At 37.7% G+C, this 27,136-nt stretch overlaps 1 protein-coding gene across 1 annotated transcript in view; it reads right to left on the bottom strand.

The window, feature by feature from the left end:
* The window catches only part of ENPP6 (ectonucleotide pyrophosphatase/phosphodiesterase 6), a 96,796-nt gene that overhangs the window by 37,646 nt on the left and 32,014 nt on the right, over positions 1 to 27,136 (bottom strand). The window contains exons 3-5 of the mRNA XM_056802954.1: positions 17,788 to 17,929; positions 15,427 to 15,606; positions 9,188 to 9,325 (exon numbers count right to left, since the gene is read on the bottom strand). Coding sequence (XP_056658932.1) covers positions 9,188 to 9,325; positions 15,427 to 15,606; positions 17,788 to 17,929 — 460 coding nt within the window. The remainder of the gene's footprint in view (positions 1 to 9,187; positions 9,326 to 15,426; positions 15,607 to 17,787; positions 17,930 to 27,136) is intronic.

Here is a 27,136-nt window from a genome sequence, read left to right on the forward strand (position 1 = left end):
GGATATTTGGCAAGTAAGTCAAATATTTGCTAACTAAGGAGATTTCTAGGCTCTTTGGATCTCCTGGTTGTGGCAATTAATTTACAATAGAGGAAGCCACTGTGTATAATTACAAAAGGTTCATCCTAACCTCATTTAAATATGCTGTTAACTTGGAAGAAAAGGAAATGGATAAAAGTTAAGAAGCAGATTCTTATTATTAATGTTTCTTAGAGAAATTTAAATGATGCAAAATAGCCACCATAATAAGGAGGCCTATAAAAGGATGCTATAAATTTCTCAGCCAGAAAATGGGTCTCCATGATTAGCAGAGACATAAAGAGCCAACTAGCTAGATCTAGCCAAATATGCAGAGCAAGTCTACACTGAAGGGGGCAAAAGTATAAAGCACATGAAAGTTGATTTTTCAAGGTATGGCAAAGAAGGGATACTTCCCTTGAGAAAATCATGGGTGAGGTTATTAACATAAGAATGAGATTGTGAAAAAGGAATTCACCTTCCTTTGTTTTCTTTGATGTAATCAATCAGTGACCTTTAATGTAATCAGTCAGAAACTTGAAGATCCTTTAGCATTGATTGCAAGTATAGACACATCCTCAAAGAAAGGAAGTTGAAATCAACAGGACAGGAAATTGATCCCACAAGCACTGACCCCCTGGGCAGTCCCAGGCAAATTAAGGAACTATGATTGGTTCCTGAGATATGACAAAGAACTAGTGGGTGGAGAAAAAAATGTTTATAAGGTGAGACCCAGCACAAAGTAGGAGATTCTGATCCACATTTGCTCTCTGGATGGGACTCAGATTTGGACTCAGAAACCGACTGAAGACTCTTGCTGAGAAAATTCTTACTCTGCACATTCTTGCTGAAGGAACTCTCCCCCCATCCTTCTCCATTCTTCTGACTGGAGATTGTACTCCTGTGTCTGGGGGGGAGGTGGGGAGGGGAGAAGTAAGCTGGATTTCATCAGAATGGCAATTAGGGTATTTGGCTAAACTGTTCCTAACCTCATTCCTACATTTCCATATCTTTACTATCTCTACTTTGCTGTAATAAAGCTACTAAAACTAGTAACAGACCCATAATTTAATTTTAATTATAATTGTAACAATTATAATTCGGCAACCACACCCCTTTTAAACTATTACAAGAGGGATAGGACATTTAATAACTACTGACCCATATGCCTTTCTCATTTCTATAAAATGATCTATGGAGGCATCCTTGATGAAAATTTGAGAAGGAAATAGGTAAGATTTCACAAATGATTTTCTGTAGAAGATCACAATTTTTCTGGTCACAAATTTGAGCATTATAGAAAAAAATTTTATTTAATATTTATTTAATATATGTATATACACACATATATAAATATTTTAAAAATCTAAACTGTTTAAATTTTAAAATTCCAGTTTAAGGTTGAACAATACTTGTTTATTAATTACACATCCTCCCTCTCCCAAAATACTTTTAACTTTTAAAGAATAAAATGTTACTTTAAAGAAAGTACTTGAATAAAGTGTTACTTTGGCATGTATTAAGATATATTAAAGTCATCTTAATAGATGCTACTTTTAAAATATCCTCTTATTAATATCAAGTAATGTATGAAACAAAGAGGAGCATACTTGAAAAGTATTTGCCCAGGGTCATGAATATCATACCCAGAGTCCAAGGGGAAGAAGGGTTTCTTATAGGATGTAAGGTTTTCCAGATTTTCCTGTTTGTGAACAGCCCTTTGCTGATTATAGCAATGTGTAAAATACTAGAGTCTAGGAGCCCTTAACCTAAAGTTCAAGAATGTTAATTTTTTTCTTTTATTATTATGAACTGGATAAGCATTAACAAACATGAACATTTCCACATTCAAAGAACAGAAAAAATAAGACCACATATGAAATTGTGAATTTCCATTACATTCCACTTTTAAAACATATATGTTTCTAATTTAACATGGTAGTTCCTACAGTGCTTTGCTTATCTGGGTCCCAGTCCACATTTTCCTTTACTCGCTTATATATATATATATATATATATATATATATATATATATATATATATATATTTACATATATATATACAACTGAGTTTCAATATAGTGTGTTTCTTTTGTAAGCCTATGTATATTTATATATATATATATATGTATATGTAATATATATATATGAATATTATTCTTAGAAGAGTTCCCATGGGTTTAACTAGACTGCCAGAGGGGTCTATGATAAAAAAAACTCAAACCAAATTAAAATATTAAAAAACCCTTGCTATATGATTTACCCTAATGAAATTCATGACCATTCAAAGGATATTGGTCTAACAATCCAAACAAACAAAAAGCAAATAGTTGTAGAATGCCTATTTTCTAAATTGTGGCATGCAGTTGCATGGGCATCTTTCTTGCAACGGGCCATTTCCATTATAGACATGTTCCCTCCTCCTGTTTGGCATCCTTGTTTGTTTGTTTTTTCCTAGAAAACTCCACATATGAAAATTTCTGCTACATGATATAGTGAAAGCCTTGCTAACCAATCCCTGGAGCCTTTCTGACTGTGGCATTGGAGACCAATCAAACATATCTAAATGAGATTCATCCTTTCTCATTGACACCACTTGACCCTCTATGTCCCTGAGCTGCCCTGAAGTGTGAGAAAAAGAAGCCAGCCATTCTCATACTAAACTAAAAGTAGATGGTGAGAGATTTGAATAATCTGGGTGCCAGGATTGTATGGTGACGTCTCATATGATCCCTGATGCCCTTCTTCTTCCTGGGTTCCCATCAAAGTTGGGATCTGGTAATACCTCTCCACTGTGGGCAAGATTCTAATAAATATTTTGTCTTTACTATCTCTTTCTTTGTCCACTCCCACTCCCAGAATGGTATCATGGAAAGAACATTGATTCTGGAGTCAAAGGACATGTGTTCACATCCCACTTGTGTTGTTTATGAGCTCTTGGTGGTAGCAAAAAAAAAAGGGAAATTGAAAGGGTGGCCATAAAATAGGGGAATGACTAAACAAGTTGTGGCATATGATGGCAATGGTAGGCTACTGCACCACGAGAGATGACAAACAGATTAATTTTGGAAAAACATGGAAAGACCTACATGAAATTATGGAGAGTGAAATGAGCAGAACCAAGAGAATATTGTATACAAAACAAATATTGTTTGAAGAATGACTTGTGTGTGTCCACCTCTAGAGAAAGAACTGATAAATAGAAATAAGTAAGATATAGTTTTACATATACAGATATCTTTTTTGTCAAATAACACCTTCCTTTTAGGGGGCAGGAAGGGAGGACTAACTGGAAATTTAAACATAATAAATAAAATAAATAAATTTTAATCTAAAAAGAGGAGGTTGTACTAGATCTCTTCTAATATCCCTTCTACTCTATAAATGTGATTCTATGGCCATTTTCTTACCTTTGGGTGTTTAGAATTAGTCTGATACCTTCTCTTATATGAACTAAAATTCACCTGCAATCAAGGCCTGTTTTGTTGTTGTCCAGTTGTTTTAAGTTATATTCACTTTTTGTGACCACATTAGGATTTTTTTTTAGCAAAGATACTGGAGTGATTTGTCATTTCCTTCTCCAGCTCATTTTATAAATGAGGAAACTGAGGCAAAGCAAGTTTAAAACCAGGGTTAAGTGACTTGCCCATGGTCACACACCTAGTGTCTGAGGATAGATTTGAACCCAGGAAGATGAATTTTCCTGACTACAGACCAGGTACTCTATCTATTGTGCCACCTAACTGCCCTAGGCCTAATATTAATTACCAATCTGTGAATTTCCCTGTCTCCAAACCATCTAAAACCAGCTAGGTTTGTGGTTCTAATAAGTTAATTCATCAATATACATATGAACTGATGGATGAAAAATGAACTGAGCCCAGAATGGAAAAGGAGGAGGAAATTAGACTAGTTAGCAAAAAAACAAAAAGCATCTATTTTTAATATTCTAGTTATATAGTGCCAAATCCTTGAATACTCGTGTCTGCAAAGCCCTGAGAATACAAATCAATAATCATTTATTAAGTGCCTTCTATGTGTCAGGCACTGTGCTAAGCAGATGATGCAGAGAGCAAAGAAGATGGTGGCATGTTAACAAAAATGACTTGTTATTACTAAGAAGTATCCTAAAAGATATAATTGAGGATGTATTTGACCAGGGAAAAAAAGTGTGTTAGTCATATCAGAAAAAGTAGATAGATCACCAGACTCTGATCCAAATATTTGTGACGTTAAGAATCAGAGAGGAAGCCTTCAGATGTGTGGGGTCCAGAGATGTAACAAGGAGTTGTGCTGAGAGAATAGGAGAGAGGCAGGGGGTAGAGTAGGGAACTTACCTAGAGTATAACTTTTGTGGACCAGGAGGAAGAGACATGCCTTGGGACACTGTGTGACCCCAGGAAGGTTTTCCCCTGCTGAAAGAGACTGACTGCTATTGGGGAGGTTGGGTTGATGGGCTAGAGCTGAGGTGTACCTGTTGGGTATGTTAATAGCCCGCTAAGTTATATGCTTGCCCCTATCTATCCTCTCTTCCATAGGAAGTCTTCTCAGGAGCTTCCTACACAGAGCCACCATTGAAAAAGTGGTTTGCTCCCAGTGTAGACCCTATGACCCAGGATAATAAGAAGTAGCATAAATCCAACCCCACCTCTTTTATGTCTTGCAATATGACCACTTGGATGTAGACAAGACATCTGTAGCCACCACCAGAACCTAGCAGGAGTCAACAGCTTCTCCTTTATCTTGGTTTCTTCTAATATTTTATGTCAGTGCCCATGGGCTGAGCCTGACATTTCATCTATCCTGTCATCTTTCCAAATAAACTTTTTTCAAAAGAAAATTTTAAAAAGCTCTGCTTGGAAGATTCTGGTGAGATTTATTGTCCCATTTCCCTCAAAATTTTCAGTTCAATAAATCCAATTTGAAAAACATGTATTTACTGATTTTTATTATTTGACAAGGGCAGCCAGGTGGCACAGTGAATAGAGTACTGAGCCTGAGTTTGAATCTAGCTTCAAAGACTTACTAGTTGTGCCACTCCAGGCAAGTCACTTAACTCTGTTTGCCTCAGTTTTCTCATCTGTAAAATGAGCTGGAGAAGGACATAGTAAACCACTCTAGTACCTCTGCCATGAAAAATCCAAAATGGATCACAGAGAGTTGGACCCAATGTTGATACGTTGAAAATGTTGAAAAACAACATTCATGCTATTATCTGGCACTGGAAGTGCAGAGACTATAATGAAAGGGTACCTACCTTCACAGAGCTTCATTCATTGATAAAGAGTGAATTTTGATCAATGATGCAAAAATATTGGTGATGCAAACTATATTTTTCAGAAGGGAATGCTAATCATTATGGAAAACTAGGCAGGGGTAAGCCAGGAGGTCTTCCCAGATGTGGCAATAGCCAGTGTCAAAGCATGAAAGCTAGAGAAGAAATGACACAGCTGCTCAGTAGCTAGCAGGCCAGGCTGGAATGGAGGTCCTGAATTTTTGACATGGCAACATGAATAGAAAAGAAGAGAAAGAAGAGCAAGTTGGTGCAGAAGAATATTATGAAATAAAGCTGAAAGGGAGCCAAATTGTGGAAGGTTTTAAAGAGCCAAGATGAAGGTGTTGTATCTTATCTTTAAGGGTAATAGAGAGCCACTGAAAAATTTTTAGGTTCAGGAAAGTCTTGGTCAGGCTCTATTTTTAAGACTATTAAATTAGCAGCTGTGTTTTATGACTCAGAAAATAATTCAGTGCCCCAACAAGAAAGTCACCCGAATTTAAATGTAATTAGACATTGCTTATGATACGCAAGGTCTGAGCTAGAACCTATAAATATAGAGATAGATGTGAGTTTTGTTTTCAAGGAGCTGACAATCTAATAATGCATGAGGAACAAACAGATTGAAGGATAAGTCAGATAAAGAATAATCTGGACAAAGTGGCATGAAGAAGGGATGGTCCTAGTTATGTGATGCTGGGCAAGTCACTTGACCCCCATTGTCTAGCCCTTACCACTCTTCTGCCTTAGACCCAATACACAGCATCAATTCTAAAATGAAGATTTTTTTAAAAAGAAATGGATTTTTACCATTTTTATCTCCTCCAATATGCAAGTCAACCTGGGTTCATCAATAACAAAGGGAACCAAATGTTAATTATTTTAAAGCTGGGGGGATGGATAGGGAGGAGGTATTAGGGGAGGAGAGTGGAAGGAGACTGGAATTGTGGAATTTCAACAGTTGGCCCCAACCAAACCACTATCAGCTGTCACTGACTCAGCTGTTTTTCTAATCATGTCAAAAGCAGGAAGCAATCAAGGCTAACCATGCTAATGCAAACCCAGAGAGACCATGCATTTAAGAGAGAGATTTAGCTATGGCGCAGATGTGAGCAATGGTCCAACAAAAGAGCTTCATCACATGGGCTGGCATGTCGGTTAAGTAGCAATATACAATATTCTTTTTCCATTTGTGGGGCTATTTTGCAAATAGGAATCTGAGAGATTAATAGACCTGGCACAGAGTAGCGAACAGGGATCTAGGAGAGAGTTTTCAATTCTCCACAGCCAAGAAACTATAATAAACAGTAGAGACATCAAAGAAAAAGTCTGAGCCAATAAGAAAAGACAGTGTGTTCAAGGTCTCTTTCTTGAGGTTTTTAGTAGAAAAATAAATAGTCTCAATAGTTCATTAAAGTAGGATCTCAAGGCATCATTTCCTTTACTAGACCCTAATAGTGGATGGAAATTAAGCTTTTATGGAAAAGGAAACAAAGAAAGTTCTACATAGTAGAGGTGATCAGGAGAAACCATCAGAAAAGGGAAGATTCTAAAAAGACAGAGAAATAACAGCTTTGATTCAAGTCCTTTTTAAAAAATTTTCCACTTATTTAAATTTTTTTAAAAGATCCTACTTTTCATCTTAGAATCAGTAATATATATATTATTTCATATGTAATGAAATTATATATATATATATATATATATTGATTTCAATGCAGGAGATAAGGGCTAATCAATGGAGGTAAGTCACTTGCTCAGGATTGCAAGGTTAGGAAGAGTCTGAGGTCACATTTGAACCCAGGACCTCCCATTTCTAGGCCTGGCTCTCAATCCACTGAGCCACCTAGCTGGTGGCTTAAAATGTTTTCTTTTTTAATAACATTTTATTTTCCTCAAATACATATAAAAATAATTAGCACTTAGAATGTTTTTCAGGTTTATCTTCTGTGTGGGATTTCAGCTACATTAACAATGACTACTTCTTGAACTCCTCTCCTGTCTTTTAGGAATAAAACACCATCAGGATTTTCCCTTTGCTGTCATTTCTTCCCAATCTTTACTTCCTTGGAGAAGAGGACAATGAAGAGGGAAGGAAAGGGGCAATGGCAAAGATCCCTTAGAGTGAGCCATCATTCCCAGCTCATGCTCTATCCACAGCTATGATTCAGCATCAACTAGGAAATAGGTCTCTAGTGGAGTGCTCCAAGGATCTGTGCTTGCTCCTGGTCTGATGAACATTTTTATCAATGAGTTTATCAATGTTTATCAATGATTCTTCTCAATGAGGCAGAAATAGCAAATTTTTAGATGACATATGTCTAGGTGGGATAGGAAACAGATTGAATGACAGAGTCAGGAGGAAGAAAGATGTTGCCCTGGGGAGGTGGGTGGCTCAGTGGATTGACAGCCAGACCCAGAGATGGGACATCCTCAGTTCATATCTGACCTCAGACACTTTCTAGCTGTGTGACCCTGGCCAAGCCATTTCATTCCTCATTGCCTAGTCTTTACCTCCTTTCTGCTAGCTACCCAAAACCACAGCAAATCTGGGTGAAATGGATCCATTCCAAAGGAGAGAATAGTGTTCCACTGGCCAGACTTGTCCTTGGATGTTAGAAAAGAGGTCCATCTCTTTATTTTAATTAATTGCTCTACTTAATGCAAGACCGCAATCACTTAAGGCTTTTTGTTGTTGTCTAATTACAGGTAAAAATTGACAATAACCACTGGAGTCCAATGTTCAAAATCACTAGTAATCAGGGATACAGATGTCGCCTCACACCTTCAAGTGGGTCAGGATGCTAAAAGATTGGAAAAGGAATTGTTAGGACTATGGAAAGATACACATTCAATCCATTGCTTGTGGCACACCGAATTGGTGTAACTCTTCTAGATACAGTAGGGACTTAGGTTAGAAGAGGTACCAAGTTATTCATAACCCAAGGACCCACTACTGAGATGATATGCCAAGATTAATGACAGCACCATTAGTTCAGTTCAAGAACGTCACTACTAGAATTATTTGTGAAAACAAACAACTGGAAAAATTATATTCCCTCAAATTGTGGAATGGCTTAAGAAATTATGGTAATTAATGGAATGGAATATTACTGTAGCATGAAGAATGATGTCTATGAGGAATTTGGAAAAACCTGGGAAAGACTTGTATGAAATGATGCGGAACAAAGTAAGAAATAGAGCCAAAAGAACAATATACACAATGTAAGTGAAATCGGCAACAGAAAGTGATGAAATACAATGGTCAGGGGAGTATATTATCCAAATTAAATTCTATTTTAATTTGATTTATTAATATTTAAATATTAGATATTATACATTATATATAATTGATACTAAAATAATTTAATTCTATTCATAATTAACTACATTCTAACAGAAAGATATTACACAGAAGAGTGGTGATCAAGAAATAGAATTTTAATCTAGATCAGGGGTTCTTAGCCATACTTTAGGGGAAAAAGGTTTTTTTTAAAATAACTACTTCAATATTATTGATGTCCTTTGTGATTGTATGTATTTTATTTTTAGGCATTTCAAAATTTCATTTTCTCTCATGAAGCTGCCAAAGGAGCCCATAAAAAAATTAATATCCTCTGCAGGGAACTCGTGTCCAAATAAAATACACCAACAACGTTTAAAAATCAATTATAGGTAAAACAGTCCATTTTCTGATTCGCCAACTGAACTAATGTGACAACACAGTATCATCAAATATACACTTTCACTTTTTAAATGTGAAAATTTGAAAATGGCTGATGATACTGAGGCAGCAGATATTTGTGTGTGGCTGGATGGGAAGAGCTTAATGACATACTTTTAAGTTACTGGAGAATTTTTACTATTTATCCTTAGCATACTGGCCATTACTTACCTGGGTGATGAACCATCCTTTATCAGCCACCAATGTCAGAGGAGACACAAACTTGCCATTCTTATAATGAAACCTGCTAGGAATTGCCTCTTTCTCATAAACGGTCATGTGTTCCACCAGCTTCAGTTTGTTAAACACCTGCCAAGGAAACCAAAGAATAGTGTTCTAAATTGTCCCTAGTTTGTAATGAGCAATTGAGGTCCTAAACCAGATAATCTTAATTTTAGCTGAATAATCACAATCTGGTGAATAGTGCAAAGGATAAATGAAAGAAGATGCCATTTGTGAAACACGTAAGAAAGTCACTTCTCCAACTGGGCACAGAAGGTGCAGTGGCACTGAGGGGGGCGACCCTTTCTCAACTGGAACATAAGTGCATTTGGAGGAGCCAATCCAAGACAGGAAAGAAGAAGGGTTTTTTCCATTTATTTGGACCAAGGTGCAGGTGATTTCTTTCTTCCTGATTCTAGGTGGGTGTGCACACATATACATATATGCATACATTATGGACATATATATGTGTATACATATACTCTGTGTGTATATATACAGAGAGAGGGAGAGAAAGAGGGAGAGAGACAGAGAGAGACAGAGACAGAGACAGAGAGACAGAGACAGAGAGAGACAGAGAGAGAGAGAGACAGAGAGAGAGACAGACAGAGAGAGAGAGAGAGAGAGAGAGAGAGAGTACCTGGTTTATATTTATTTTATATATAATGTATAAACCAGGGCTCCTTAATTCATTCAGTTAGTCTATACAAGAGGGTATCATCCATATAGTTGAAGACTTTAAATGATAAAACCTTCAGCTTTTTAAATATGCTGTTGATTAGAATATGCCTAGGTTATTAGGGGCTTTAAGCACCAAACATATGTTTTGCATTTCATCCTGGAGATAATAGGGAGCCATTGAACTTTATTTTATTTGTTATTATTATTATTTTATTCCAAATTTTACAAAACCAAATGAAACAAGCATTTCCATATATAATGAAAAAAGATAGTACACACAAGTGAAAACCACAAATCTCCTATAAATTTAGTGTATTTTTATATCTACATAATAATTCCTGCCCACAAGTGCCCCAGCCCCTCCTCCACTCTTCCTGTATCACAAAAGATAATCGTCAAGGTGACTGATGTGCACATATAAATTAAGTCTTCTATATTTCACCTTTCTGGAGGTAACATTCATAATTTTTTCTTTCAGCATTAATTCTGTGGTTCTGTATCATGTTTTCCTGGTTCTATTCATTTTACTGTTCATCATCTCTTATAGTTCTTTCCAAGTTTAAAAAAAAAATCAGACTATTCATAATTTCTTATGATGCTGTAGTATTCCATTACAAAATCTTATACCACAATTTGTTCAGCCATTTCCCAATTGATGGGCATCCTGGCATCTCCTGTTTGTTTGCCAATTCTTTGCCACCACAAAGAATGCTGCTAGAAATATTTTGGAACATATGGGTTCTTTTCCTTCTTCCCTGATCTCTTTGGGAAACAGACATTCCTGGGCTTAAGGGTATATGCACACTTTTATAACTCTTGGTAAAACTTCAAATTGCTCTCCAAAATGATTGAATGAGTTCACAGCTCCACCAACACTCCATTAGTGTCCCCATATTTCCATACCCCCTTCATTGGTCACTTTGTCCTTTTGTCATTTTAGCCATTCTGATGGGTGTGAGGTGATATCTCAGAGTAGTTTTGATTTGTGTTTCTCTAATCAGTAGTGATTCGGAGCATTTTTTCATATGCCTATATATGGCATTGGTTTCTTTATCCAAAAATTATCTATTCCTGGGTTTTGCCCATTTATCAATTGGGATATGGCTCTTATTCTTATAAATTTGACAGAGCTCTACTTATTTTAGACATGATATCTCTATCTGAGAGATGTCTATAAAATTTTTCCCTCAATATCCTGTTTTCCTGCTAAACTTGTCAGCAATTAATTTATTTGTACAAATTTTTTTTCAATTTAATGTACTGAGAATTATCCATTTTACATTTCATACTGCTCTCCATCTCTTGCTAACCATAAATTTGATAGGTGGTGTGTTCCCTATTCTTCTAATTTACTTTGGCATCTCCTTTTATGTTTAGATCATATATCCAGTCATTGATTTTATCAAGTGGCGGAGTGACATGGTTTAACTTTAGGAAAATTGCTTTAGTGACTGAATAAAGGACATACTGGAGTGGGGAGAGACCTAAGGCAGGAAGATCCACCAGGAGAGCATAGCAATAGTCTAGGCATGAGTTGATGAGGGCCTGTACCAATGTGATGACAATGTCAGAGAAGAGAAAGGAATTTATTTGAAAGATGTTACAAAGGCAAAATCAACAGGTCTTGGCAACAGATTGGATAGGGAGGGTTGAGGGACAGTGAGAGATGACTCTTGGGCTGTGATTCTGAGAACTGGGAGAGTGATGGTGCCCTGTAGAGTAATAGTGAAGACAGTGATATGGGCAATGCTAATTAGGGCTCATCCAAAGAATTGATTGATAGCTCAGATTGACTCCATTGCCAGCAAACAAGTTTTATTATAAGAGGATATAGTAACAGAATGGTTATGGATAATTAGCTGGCTAGTATAGGAAGGAAGGGAAGCAAGGTAAGTCAAAGGTGGGTAGGGGTTTTCAGGGATGCTTTTTATCTTGAGTAGTTGCTAAGGAAGGGATCATTTGTTTGGGCAGTTGTTTCCCTATCATTTCCAGGGAATTGACATCACTTTACTCAGGGTCTACTTTGGTCTGCATGACTTTACCTATGGTTCACTCTATTTGCCCACTACAGGGAGGGTGTGTGTGGGTGAAAATTGTAAAGTAAATGGGATTCTGCTATGTTAAGCACCTGGGATAACTTCAGGTTCCTTTTGCCTAATGCTGTGCAGATTCCAAAGGAAGACAGTGAGTGCAGAAATTGAGCATTGTTGGAAACTAGACCTGTGTGTAACTAGGAAATAGAAGCACCTTTACTTGTTGCCCAAAGATCCCCAGACAAGGACTTAGCTTATATCTTAAGATTGATGTGAAGAGTTTTCTCGTAATTGTGAATCTAAGCCACTCATATGTCTGCTCTGGAAGGTAGCCTCATTCTAACCAACTAGTTATCATTTCTACATTCTTTTGATTGTTCACAGCTACCTGGAAGGGTTTTGGAGACATTTCAGCCCACATCAATAGGAACAGAAGGGAGTTTAGCTGGGAGGGGGTGGTGGTGGTGGAATAATGAGATCCATTTTGGATATGTTGATTTCAAGATCTCTACTAAACATTCAGCTCAAGATGTCCAAAAGGAAGTTTGAGATTCGGAGTTGGAGATCAGCAGAGTTTAAGATCTGAGAATCAGCAGCAGAGAAATGATAATTAAATCTCTGGGTGCTGATGAGACCACCAAGTGAAATAGTAGAGGGAGAAGAGTAGAAGAACCCAGGATGGAACCTTGTGAGACCTCTATAGTTAGAGGGCATGATTTGGAGCAAGATCCAGCAAAGAAGACTGAGAAGGAATGATCAAATAACAAGGAGGAGAACCAAGAGAGAATGGTGCCTGGTATAATAAACATTTGTTGGCTGATTAAACGCCCACTAAATTTAAGGTTCTGCACTGTATATTGGTGATACAAATACAAAAATGAGATATTCCTTGCCCTCAGCGAGCTTATATTCTAATAGGATACAACACATATGGGGAAATGGTGACCAGAGAAGATAATTTTGGCCTGGGCAGGCACAGGAACTGTGAATAGAAGATCTCTGCCCAAGGTGGGGATAGGAAAGACACCAAACAAACTCATAGCATAGAGCTTCATACATAATAAACTGTTGGAAAATGTGCAGAAATTTTAATAAAACCCTTGCAAAAAGATTTCTATTTTTTAGCTGTTATCAAACTTCAACTTAAATGGAAATTTTTCTTTAAATAAAATGGGAGTTTTCAGTATACAATCTTTGGGTTTTCCCAGGCATGCAACCTAAAATTTGCTCTCATAGTCTCTTGAACTTGTAACTTTTTATGTGTAGAAGACAATACTTTTTGGCAAAGGAACCTGACTTGGTTTTGGATCAAGATTTCTTTACGGATATCTTTGTTTCTGTCATTTACTTTTCAGGGGTGTCATTAGATCCTTTTTAGGCTCTCTGGGTTTATAGTGGATTCTGGCCACTAGGCTTGAGGCTTTTTTACTTGTTGAAATGAAGTTCCCAAGATGTGCCAATAGTCTTTAAAGTTTTAAAGTGTGTTTTATGATAAGCAATGGTTTTGAGCAACTGCTTGACCCATTTCTAAGAGAAATTGACTTTATAGCAGGAGACAGAGGGGTTGATAGCTGAAGTCTCATCCTATTTGCTACAAAAGAGATGGAAGCCTTGTGTCTAAAGCAACACTGTGGCCCACAAGAAGAGAAGTGATCATGCATCTATCACTCTATCCCAGCCAGACCATGAAGATGAGGAAAAGGAGGAGAAGGGGGAGAAGAAAAAGGAGGAGGAGGAGGAGGAAGATTTGAACACAGGACTTCCTAATTCTGTTCCCATGCTCCACTGTTCCTATGTTCCACTGTGCAACCTAGATTCCTCTATGAGGATCAATGAGAAAAGTGAGGAATATTTAAATAAGAGAAGACTTGAAGGTGGATTGGGGAATGGACTGGTCGGCTATCATGTGGAGGAGGAATTAGGCTTTTTCTAATTGCCCTCCAGAAGGCAGAAAAAGAAGCAATGGGGGAAGTAACAGATAGATAAATTTTGATTTAATATGAGGAAAAGTTTCCTAATAACTAGAACTATCCCAGAGTGGAATATGTTATTATCTTGGAAGGTAGTATGTTACCCCTTAGTGGTGGGCTTCAAGCAAGGGGTAGATGACCATTTGCCAAGTGGGATAGATAAGATGGCCTTTATGGTACCTTCCAAATATGAGTTTTTAGAATTCTATGTGGTTATCTCCAAATATCCCATTGGTGGCTGCAATGACTAAAACAAAAACTAGTTGTTTTCCATTTGTTGTCCCTAGCCTGGCAGCTGCAGTGCATGAACAGGATAAGTGTGGGCAGCCAATGGAGCATTGGTCCATTATTATATAGATAAATGGTGAGTCCAGTACTGGAATGGATCTGTGATCACATTGTGTGATTGTATGAAAATTCCTCTGCAATGTGTGTTTTTACCAAAGGAGATCATATCTATGCATATCCATTCTGGATATTTTCCCATAAATCTGCCTTCCTTTCATTCTCTTGACAAGGCATAGAACCCAATAGACCAAACAGAATGTCTATCAGTTATTCTTTGATCTCATTATGGCACTAGTCCATTTTTTCTAGTCATAGTCCTCCAATGGCATCCTTTATACCACTTTCTATATGAGATCAAAAGATCCAAAAACACCTTTCCATGATGAGAGGACCATTATGCATCTGGTGACATAAAATCAATCATCCATGTAAGTTCGTTATTTATAATTATTTTTTAAACCAAATAGTCCCATCTAAAGTAAGTAGATTAATGAGAGAAGCAAAGCATTTCTAGAACTGTAGGTAGCAATTCCTACAAGAAGCAATGTGGGTGTCATATTTTTAATAGTGTCTAGTGCACCGAATCATAGGATCTCAAAATTGAAAGAGATCTCAGAAATTATTTGACCTTATGCATACCTGAATATGGATCCCTTCTACAATATCTTGACAAGTAGTCATCCAGGTACTATCTGAAGGCCTCCTTCAGGTGATAGACAGCTTAATACTACCTCCCAAAGCATCCCACTCTCTTTCTCTATAGTTCTAATGGTTAGGAAGTTTTTCTTCATATTGGATCAAAATTTGCCTCTATCCAACTTCTATCCATTGGTACTAGTTCTTTCCTCTCTGGTTCCAAGCCAAGCAAATCTAATGTCTTTTGCCTCACTACATTCACCTGCTTTGAAGTACTCCCCTTCCAGCTTGCCCAAATCTTTTCTTCTCTGAGCAGACTATTTCAACTTCCTATGGTGACCCCCACAAAATTGGATCCATTTGACTATTGCACACCAGGACTGAATAAAGAGGGAACTGGAATGCTGCTTCTTCCTTATCCAGATAGCAGTACACCTTCAAAACTAATCCCTGGGACATAACCTCAGCTGTGTCCCTCTGCTCCTCAACACATTACTATCATCAGAAATGATGACAGTTAAATAGTAAAAGAAAATCCCTCTGCAAGCCTTCCCCATGCCACCCATACAACATTTCTTGCCTCGGAATATTTCCCAGGTGCTGGCCAGAGGCTCACAACAGGACCCTGGTCCTTCATTTGTAGCAGATCCGTCAAGTTGATGTGTTCCTTCAGTTCAATCACTTTGTCCATCCAGAAAATGTCAGTCATTCCATGATCCGAGAAGAGAATGACATTTAGCTCATAATCCAGCCCCCATTCCTGTTGAGTTGATGGAGACAATGGTTATAATCAAAAGAGAAAACCCTTCTCCATTTTTTTGAAACTGTAAATTGAAAGAGAAAGAAACATCTTTCTCAAGTCTGACTTTAATGGTCTATTGATTTGCAGGAGACAAAGAATAAATCATCTCTTTTAAAAGGTTTTCTATGCTCTTAATTTGAAAATTCTGGGACATTCCCATGCACTTTCTCTAAAAACCAAACACACAAACAAATGACAACTTTCTATAAGGTCATCTGTTGAGTCATAGCTCAAAAGCATTCACTGTAGCACTCTGATGTGTAATGTGGAATACAGATCTAAGTTCACTTACTTTATTGTTATTTTAAACCCTTCCCTTTCATCTTAGCATCAATACTATGTATTGGTTCCAAGGAAGAACAGCGGTAAGAGCTAGGCAATGATGCTTAAGTGACTTGCTCAGGGTTATACAGCTAGGAAGTGCCTGAGGCCAGATTTGAACCCAGAAACTTCCTTCTCTAGGCCTGACTTTCAATCTACTGACTTTCAATCCAGCTGACCCTAGGGCCAATTACTTTAAACAGATGGTTCCCAAAGGATGGTTCAAGGACCCTCAGTAGTTCCTAAGATGCTTTCAGGAATTCTGAGAGGTCAAAAGTATTTTCATAATAATGCTAAGACCTTTTAATTTCCAAGTGGAAATTTAAATTCAATAGATATAATTCATATAAAATCTCTTTGGGGTACTCAATAATGTTTAAGAGTATAAAATGAACAAGACTAATATGGAAATATGCTTTACATAATTGTACATATATAACCTATATCAAATTGTTCGCCTTTTCAATGAGGGGGAAGAAGATAGAGGGAGGGGAAGAATTTAGAACTCAAACATTTTTTAAATAATGTTAAAAAGTTTTTACATATAATTGGAAAAAATTAAATATTTAAGAATTTTAAAAAATTTCCATGTGGTGTATTGTGGGCAGAGGGAGTATATAAAATGATCCTTCAAAAAGTCTGAGATGTCTTTCCTGATCCTCTTATCATCTATTAATTTTATATATATGTATATATGTGAGGAAGTCTACTGGGTGATGCATTGGAAAGAGTACTGAGCTTGTAGTCAGAAAGACTGATCTTCCTAAATTCAAATCTGTCCTCAGGCATCTACTAGCTGTGTGACCCTGGGCAAGTCATTTAACCCTGTTTTCCTCAATTCCTAATCTGTAAAATGAGCTGGAGAAGGAAATGGCAAACCAGTTCTGTATTTTTGCCAAGAAAACCCCAAATGAGGTCTTGAAGTGTTGGTCATGACTGAAAAACTATTAAACATATGTGCATGTAGATAGACAAACTGTCAAACAGATAGACACAGACAGACAGATGGATAGATAGATAGACAGATGGACAGATAGATAATCGATGGATGGATGGATGGGTGGATGGATGGATAAGTAGGTAGCTAGGTAGGTAGGAGTTTGTTCATAACTGTCTCCCTCATTAAACTATGAGCCCTTTGAGAACAAAGGTTTTCTTTTGCCATTTTTTTGTATCTCTAGTTCTTAGTACTGTGCCTGGTACATGGAAGGCACTTAATTCATGCCTATTGACTGACTGATTTAAACAATTTAGATTTTGTGCTTTTTTCTTTTCAAAAAACGTTGACATAGCTCAACAAACGAATGAAGCAGGATAGGCAAACATCATTTATAGTTGCAGAAATGAAGCCTATGTAGCGGGTTTAGGGGGGTTGCTCTAAGGTCACATAGCAACCAGTAAGTGATAGAGTTGTGGAACAGAAGGCATGTCTACTGACTAGGTTCTGGGAGCTTCCCACTACACTGGAATGACTAGCAGAATTCTGGAGAACTGGACCAAATCTCTCAGTGAAGAATAAGAATAATATAGCTCAAGTTCACATCAATATCATGACTATGACTGGATTTCAACAGCCTTTGGCTTCCTGGAGCTTCATCCATTGGATTAAAAACCCCCCATCAAAGCCCCAACTGAAAGAGAACATGTAACCCACCAGCATGCTGACTCTTGCTTTTGCCACTTTAACACTTACCATGTAGGGAGTTAATAATGAGAAAGACTATCTTGAAGGAGTGGGACAGTTAAGAAGATAAAAGAAAGAGTAAGGACAGAGAAAGTCAGGACAGCTGTCACACATTTTTCCTTGCTTTAGGTCACCTGGATCCACATGGTCATATGTAGTAGGACTGTATCCAGAGCTTCGAGGGCATTTTTTGTCTGATTCGATGAAGGACCATAATGATGTCCTTCCACATCAATGCGTTCATAATAGATAGCAGCCATATCTGTTTTGCCATTCCTGGAGTTCCAAAAGAAAAAGATATTCAATACATAAAGTCGATGACTTTATTGTCTATTCCTTGAGGATGGACTAGAGCATTAAAATATCCATTCAAGCTTTTGGTTGCCTTTTCCTGGTGTGAAGGGCATTGTGGGTCCTCAGTAGCTAAACTGATGGACCACAATCTCTGGCACAGTTTGTCAAACTGAAAATTTTCAAATATCCACCCAGTAGAAATTGTTAAAGGAGGAGAAATGTCTAACTGGTTAAAGTTGTAAGGAGTTAGCACCAGAAGAGTGGGTCACAGCAGTTTCCAAAGCTGTCTTCTGAGGCATGAAGAATGGAGATCTGCATTTGAGGAGGGAGAAAGGTGCTGACAGCAGTGAATCATAGATATTATAAAGTAAACACTCCTAAAATGTATCCTGTAGGATAAAGTTAAAAATTATGACTTCACTCATGATCAAACACACTACCCACCTCCAGACAGAGGGGTGATTGAGTCAGTGCATTGAGACAGATTTCTTTTTTTGGACATGGCCAATTTCAGAATTTGTTTTGTTTGACTACATATTTTGTAACAAATTTTGTTTTTCTTGCTTTCTTAATGGGGTTTGGGATGAGGAGTGAGAGGGAGGGAATGCACCCCTCCCCCAAATAAAATAAAACTGAATTTAAAAAAAGATACTAGATGGGTAGATCCTAGGAAAACAAGAATATGAAATTTAGAAATCCTGAATGAAGCTGTTTGGAGAAAAAGCATGTGGAATAGAAAATATGTGGAGATAGAAAGAGCTGTGGGTATAAAAACTCCATAGATGTGACCAGTGAGTTTTACTAACCACTGTGCATAGCCTCCTTGTCTAAATTACTCATAATTAGTGGATTCAAAAAATGCCTGGGAACTGTTTACCCTAGTTTAATGCATTTGTCTAGGGTTCCAATTTTCTTTGTCCCCCTGAGTATAAATCAATGTAAGACCCAATATTCAGGAGCCCTGTTAGTCTGCTCTCCAGGGATACAAATTAACACATGGCTGGACCTCATGGATGCCTTGGGAATGGGATCAGAATGAAGCTTTGATTGTATCACAGACTGACACATATTCTCTGTATTTTTTTTTAATCAATGAATCACAACTAGGTAAGTTCTCTACGAGCTTAAATTGAGTCCTTATTTCCTTAAGGCCAGAATTGGACCATTACACTAATCCTTATTTATATGTTTGCCTATTTACATATTTATATATTATTCATCTAAGAATCTGTGTACCTATATACATATCATTTATCTATATTTGTTTACTAACATCTGCATATTTCTCCTTGTTTCTTAATATCTGCCTATCTCTATATTTCTCCAAATCTAGACCTGAGATTTCACTAATATAGAGAACTCTCTCCACATATCTATGTATCTAGGCATCTATGTATCTATGTATATGAAATCTATCTATATTTGCTTATTAATGTCCACCTACCTATTGATTTATCTATCTATCCTTATTTCTTAATATCTGCCTATCTCTATATTAATATTATTATCTGCTTATTTCTCTCTACATATATATTAATATCTGCCTATCTCTATCTCTATTAAGATCATTGATTTCATTAATATAGAGAACTCTCTCCATCCAGGCAAATCAGCAACTCCTCTGTAGCTCAAATCAGAGAGTTACCTAAGGGCACTTAGAAGTTAAATAACTTGGTCCTGATCAAATAGCCAGCGTATTTGTTGAAGTGCTTCCCTCACAGACAACTGGTGAATCAAAGGATATAGGGCTAGACTTGGAGGCTGCAAAATCCAAGTTAAAATCTGGCCTCAGACACCTACAAACTGTTTGTCCCTGGTCAATTCAGTGACCTCTGGCTGCCTCAATTCTGTCAACTAGAAAATGGGGATAATACTAGCACCTACTTCCCAGGGTTGTTACAAAAAAACCAATGAGATAGTATTAGCAAAATGATTAGAACAATGCCTGACATATAGTAGGCACTTAATAAATGCTTATTTCCTTTCCCTCCCTCCTCATTCCATGTCCAGTTCTTTAGCCAATCTACCACCTATTTTCTTCCTGTTTCCTCCATTAAAAATAAGGAGATTGGAGTAGATGGCCTTTGAGGTCCCTTCTAACTGTGTGACCCCCCCGGATCCTATGAATTTCAAATGAAGGAGTGGGCTCTAAATGAGGGGATTGGGCTAGGCAACTTCCAAATCCCTTAAAACTCAACAACTATGATTATATGATCTTTGCAGTCCAGAAAACTTCAATATGCAAGCGATCACTTATAATTTACTTCATTCTTGGACTTCAAGTGGTAAAGGGGAGCGTCTCTGAATTACCTATCGGGAAGTTTTTTAATTGCATTGTTGGCTTCTTTTAAACTGGGTGCTCTAGAACTTTCTTTGTATTTATATGGAGAATAAACTGGGTATGAAAAAGAAGCAGACAGAGTCAGCACAGCCACTTTGTTCTCTGCTGGTCCCCACTGAACAAATGCTGGGGCAGTAGCATCTGGAGGGCATGTGATAGAGCCCAGTGGCTGCCTGGACCTGGGAAGCCACTGCCTCTCTCTAGTCCCAGGTTCTGATTTAGTTCTGGCTACACAGAGATCCTGCTGGAGGCAAGAGGCATCCACCTGCAGTTGGAATATTCAGACTAGCAATAAGGTGTCTCAACTCTGGCCAGAAACCAAGAGTTGATTCAGGAAAGAAGGCAGGGTAAGGGGAGGACCCCCTTACTTTAGCCATCTCCCCCTGAGAGCTATTTGCAGCTTCTCACCTGAAGGGCTACAACTGGAAACCAATGTGTGAGCCACCAGGAACCCTTGGGTTTTCCAGCAACCTTTCTAAAACTTTCTGTACCTGCCTGCTTCTGTTTCTTGCTCCTTCTGCCCCAGGGCAACTCTTGCTTCTCCATCCATTCTCCAACAAGATCCCTGCCTCCATCTTGCCCTTTGGCAGCTCCTCAAGTGCCCCTTGAATCACATCTTTTTACTCTTACTTGGGTTTCCACCCTCCTCCATCATTTTATTTATTTGTTCTGTGTTCTTGAATAGAACATGGATAGAGGTCAAAGTATTCTGGCCTTTTCCCTTCCTCCACATACTCTTCCATAAGGTATCATTAGGGTTCTCCCTATATAGGAAACAGACAGCCCAGATTCTCCAGGACTACTATCCTGATTTCAAAAGATTTTTATGAGCTGAAACAGAGCAAAACAAGCCGACCTAGACCAAAATACACTAATTATTACATTAGTGAAAATGAAAGGAAGGATAACATTTTTTAGAACTTCTGTTGGGTTGTTTTGTTTTTATGTCATTTCTATTTTCCACTACATTCTTCCCTTTCTCCCCATCCTGGAAAGCCATTCTTCGTAATAAAGAATAAGATAAAGGGGAAAAATTCAATGTATAGAAAAAATAACTTAAAAAATATATGGGAAAAGTCTGACATTATATAGTTTCATACCCAAGATCCCTTACTTTTACAAAGAATTGAGAAGTGTCTTCTCTCTCTTTGAGCCCTTAGCCATGGAAATTTCATAGCATTTCATTAAAGAATGATAGATAATCTGAATGCCAAGGAATTATAAAGTCCAAGGTAGCCCTGGAGAAGCATTTGAAAAAATGTCTCCATTTTTTCATAAGAGAGATGGAAGACCATGAGTGTGGAATGCTGTATACTCTATTAGAAAGCTACTACGTGAGTTAATTTTGCTTAATATTGATACTTGTTTAAAAAAAAAAGGAAGGTTCCTTTGGTGATAGAGGGAAGAAATCTCTGAAAATGAATTTGACATAAAAACAGAAAGTCTTAATGACACCCTTTAAAATTAAACCAAATTAGGTTTACATATTGTTTTGCCACAAATATCTTCTGATGACTCATCACAGCATGGAGGCAACCCTGGGTTCTGAAAGATTATTCTAGTAAAGTACAAGCTTTGAGAAGGCCCTACCGTATTGGAAGCCCTTTGAGTAGAGGATCTGGGAATGAGTAGCATGGCAATTATGTGGGAATGACATAGCAGAGATTTGCCATCAGAGGACAGAATAACACATCATGAATTCCTTGACCAAAGCAACTTATTAAAATGAATGCTAAGATAAGGTGGGATTTTGATTCTCATTAGTGAATAGTGGATTAGGATCCACACTGAAAAACTATATGTTCTTGAAGTGTTGAAGTGTGCTATTTAGTACTTCTAATAATAGTCATCTATGAAATTATTTACAAAGATTTTTCACCAGAGTTCCAAAGGAAGTTATGTCTAAAATGAAAACTTGCCTGCCATGGTCTAGATCAATAGCAAATTCCTAGAAAGAACAGGTGTCAGTGTGCCAATCTTAAACCAATTAATCTTTGATCAGTCACTCAATCAGTATTTTTGCTAGGCAGTAGGGAATCCAAAGACAAAATTGAATAATTTCTGTCTTCTGGGAGATTAACATTGTAGAAGAGAAACCTATTTATCAATCAACTTGCATTTATTAAGCTCTTAATGTGTACCAAGCACTGGTCTTGCTGTTCCTCAAATAAGACATTTCATTGGCTGGCCTCAAGCTTGGAATGTTCTCCCTTCTCATTTCTGCTTCTTAGCTTCAATGACTTCCTTCAAATCCCAGTCAAAATCCTGCCTTATACTTGATTTTCTTTCATTCTGATGTCTTCCTTCTATTGGTTATTTCCAATTTTATATACACACATATATGAATATGAATATATGTTGTCCTTCACTTGTTTTGGTTATGTATGACTTTGTGATACCATTTAGGTTTTCTTAGCAAAGATACTAGAATGGTTTGTCATTTCCATCTCCAGTTCATTTTATAGATGAAGAAACTGAGGCAAACAGGGTTAAATGACTTGTCCAAGGTCACAACAGCAAGTATCTGAAGCTGGATTAGAACTCAGGAAGATGAGTCTCTGATTCAAGCACAGTGCTCTACCCACTGCAGATATCTCATTTGTACATTGATGTTTTCATGTTGTGTTTTCTATTAGGCTGTAAGCAACTTGAGAGCGGGGACTATAATTTTTGCCTTTTTCTGTATCCCTAATACCTGGCATATAGTAGACATTTGATAAATTCTATTGACTGACTAACTGTGTAATATCTTGGGATAAAGACAAAAATTAAGTTTTAAAAACCCTAAGTCCTGCTCTCAAGAAGCATCTATTTCAGCAGGGGAAACAAGATGTAATTATATAAATATATACAAAATGAAAATCCAAAATAGCTTACCCTTTTTGAGTCACCATAGCTGAAAGTAGCTTGGAAATGGCCCTAGGGGAGGGAGAGGGAAGAGAATGGAAGCAGAAATACCCTATTTCATATAGGCACTAACTTTGACTTTGCACTTGTATCATCTTATTCTTCTCTAGGAGTAATTTGAACAATTGCTCTAGCACTAAACATTTATTAAGGACTTACTATGTGCCAGGCATTAAGGTTACAAAGATAAAAATGGCACATTCTCATCAAAAAGATACTAGATCTAATAAGTCTGTTTTCTCTTGGGGAAGAGTGGTCAGAGGTGGGGCCAGTAGAGAAATTTAAGTGACCTTCTGTTCTCAGACCTTATGGATTGTGATTTGAAATGGATGTGTTTACTTAGAAAAACTAAAGACTTTGTTTCTCCAAATCATCATAGATTAGAAATGAAAACAAGGGGGAATGACATCTTAACTGCTTGCAGAGGCTACTGCAGCATCCCATGGGGGTGGGGGGGTGGGAAGGGTTTCCCATGCCCTTGTGTATCTGTGGCTCAAGGCCAGATCCACACAAGGAAGCCAACAGATTTTAGGGTGGGGAAGATTACATGATGGAAGCAAAATAGCCTGACAGCTAAATGATTCATTTCACAACTACCCAATTTCTTCTTGAGAAGGAAAGCTCCTACATTTGTTTAGAACATTAAAAACCCTTTGGAAGAGACAAAGTTCCTATTTTTTCTGAAACCAACTCTGGGAAAAACTGAATGTGAAATGAGGATCACAGGATTTCAGGCTGGAAGAAACCACAAAGTTTTACCCCCTCCCTTTATCAGAAGAGGAAACTAGGTGGCTCAGGAGATAGAGAGCTAGGCTTGGAGATGGGAGTTCCTGCATTCAAATCTGACCTCTTGGATATGTCCTTGCTGGATGATCTTGGGTAAGGCACTTGACCCCCATTGCCTAGCCCTTACTACTCTTCTGCCTTTGAACCAATATTTAGTATTGATTCTAAGACAGAATATAAGGGTTTTTTTTTAATCTAATTGATATTAACTGGTTAAATGATGCTGGTAGGTTAAATAATGGGAGCTATCTAAAATATAAGGGATATTCGAACTGTACCTGGTGATTGATATGGGAGAAGACTTATCAGAATGGGATCTTGAGCTGATACCATTAGAGAAAGATACTCCACCCCCCTAGGCCTGGAATAGTCCTAGAATCTTTAGAGGCAAATATAGCTCTGCCCTGGGGGACCTGACTCACCATTGTATGAGCATAGGTTGGCATGAGGCTCACAGGATTTTTAGATAGGATACTATACTTACTATATCTTGCTCTTTATATATGGAAATGAATTCCTGCAAATGATCAAAAATTTTAATTTGGCAACATCTGTCTGTAAATTCAAAAATTCTCCATTTCCATTTTCCATGTCATTTAATTTATTTGAGCTTCAATTTCTTTATCCATATAATGGATATATAGTCCATATACAAACATATACATATAGACATTACTATAAATATCTACCTATATATGTATATACATATTACTTGGACTACCTATCTTCTAGGGTTCAGAGCTAGAACTGGAAAGAATCACCTTCTAGATAATCTAATTCAACCTCTACATTTTACAAAAAAAAAAAAAAAGGAAACCAAAGACTAAGGAGGTTAATTGATTTGCCCCAGGTCACATGGATAGGCAGGATTTAAACACAGGCTATTGTGAGGAAAGGACCTTACACATGTGATTTATGATTATAATGATATTATAAATGCCTCTAGGACAAGCCTTCTAGTGATATTATGCTGTTTTATTTCATGTTCGGGGTGAGCTAGGTGATAAATGGATCATAAGGGTATAACGTAAGGCACGGTGTAGAGAAAAGAGCATTTGATTTGAAATATCAGAGGACTTGGGTTCAAATCCCAGTTTTGTTAGATAGTGCCTATTGTATCTTTGGTTGTCATTCCTTTTCTCTGGATCCCAGTTTTCTCATCTGTAAAAAGGAAGCAATTGTACTAGCTGACCTCAAAAGTCCTTTTCAGCTCTAAATCTCTGATGCTCTGAAAGACTGATTTCCATTTAAGTAAACTTGTTCATCATTACATTATTAATGAAAACTACTTGGCCCCTCTCTGAGAAGCATTGTGTCACTGCCCCCCCCCCAATCAACAAGCTGCAATAGACATTATTCAGGTGTTGGTCACAGATGATATTATCATTATTCTCACTTTCTAATGTGTCAGTGACTAATTCTAACTCCTTTTGGGTCTCTAGAGAACTGAGATCAAGTGATTATAGAGTCCCACAAGTTACTGATTATGTGGTCTAAACTCAGCCGGTGTGTGTCATGTATGAGGTTTCCAGACATAATAGCAAACTTCTGAATGTCTTTGTCACTTAGTAGCTCTATGACCTTGGGCAAGGCACTTACCACTGGACGTGAGGTTGCCCATCTGTCTGAGATACCTTCTAGTTCATATGAGCTAATGCTACCTTCATACAAGAGACTTCCCTTTTCTTACTGGAATTGGCTACGAGAAGGGAAAAGCTTCTCGACCTTGTTCCCTTGGTCCTTCCACCTCAGTCATCAGGCAAATAAAAATTAAAGGCATCATCTCTCCTGGAGTCATAAAGACATGAGCTCAAGTCTTCCTTCAGATATTTAATAGCTGTGTGTCTGCACAAGCCACTTAATCTCTCAGTCTTAGTTTCCTTATCTGAATAGAGGATAACATTAGCATCTGCCTCACAGTGTTAGTGTGAGGCTCAAATGAAATAACATACGAAAGGTATTTTGCAAACATAAAACTGCTAAATTAGCATGAGCTGTAATTCTTTATACCTAGAGCTGTCCAGTACTGAAATGGGTTGCCTTGGAAAATAGTGGGTTCTTCTTCACTGGAGGTCATTCAGCAGGGACTGGATGACCATTGAAGGATGTAGCAAAAGCAAGGATCCATTATCAGATGTGAGTTGGATTGATTGACCTCTGAGGTTCCTTCACACTCCTATAATTCTGTAATAGAACTGAGAGGGACCTTAGAAATCATCCATGCCCTGTCTTTTTTGTCTTTCCTCTTTTGTGAAGGACTAATATTGTTTGATGTCTCATCACAGGATTCTCTGACTAGGAGTTGTGAATGAATGTGGGGAAAGTCCAGTTTGGTGTCACCATTTGCTACATTGCTCCAATTGCTCCAAATAGATTTAAATCCCATCTTTTATAGAAGTGCTTTTCCAATCCCTCTTAATGTTAGTGCCTTCCTTCCCTTAATTATTTTCTATAAATCCTGCAGATAGCTTATTTATTTATTGGTTTTCTTATTGTCTTACCCCTGAGAACCAGGACTGTGTTTGCCTCTTTTGTGTTTCTAACACTTGGGACAATATCTAGCACATAGTAGTAGGTGCTTAATAGATGTTGATTGATTGATTTCACAAGCAATGCCATCTTACATAACAGAGACCACTGTGACATTGATAAACTCCATAAAGTCCTACTAGGAGAATTCTGTAGATTTTACTGTGATACTATTACTCTGGGCATCTTAGCACATACAAATCACAGTCATTAATCCTCTACCCACCCAGGCAATGGTCACAGGTTCATTGGGCAGCTTTGTGAAATGATGCTGGCATTGAAAGTTGCCCCAAATCTGAGAAATCGGTGGCCCTCAGAAGATGTCTTTCTAAAATTTTCTCTTTGACCATTCCCCCATTCACCAGGCAATCTGCAGGGCCTGGGGGGCTCTCAGAGTTGAGCAGATAAAGTCATAGTCACCAGGTGTTCTCCACATGAACTTGGATCATGTCACAGCTTGGCTCATTTGTAACTGAAAGGCAGCAGCTGGAAAGATGGGTACAAATGCCTGCAGATGTGTTACTGGTTATTTATAGCATCAAGGCCCAGGAGATCAGCTGGGAACAAGTGTGGCCATCATGAACTCCTTTGATGCTTCTAGCCTGGCTTCCCAGGCTCCTGTTGGA

The sequence above is a fragment of the Monodelphis domestica genome, chromosome 6, assembly GCF_027887165.1.
Source record: "Monodelphis domestica isolate mMonDom1 chromosome 6, mMonDom1.pri, whole genome shotgun sequence".
In the NCBI taxonomy this organism is placed as follows: domain Eukaryota; kingdom Metazoa; phylum Chordata; class Mammalia; order Didelphimorphia; family Didelphidae; genus Monodelphis; species Monodelphis domestica.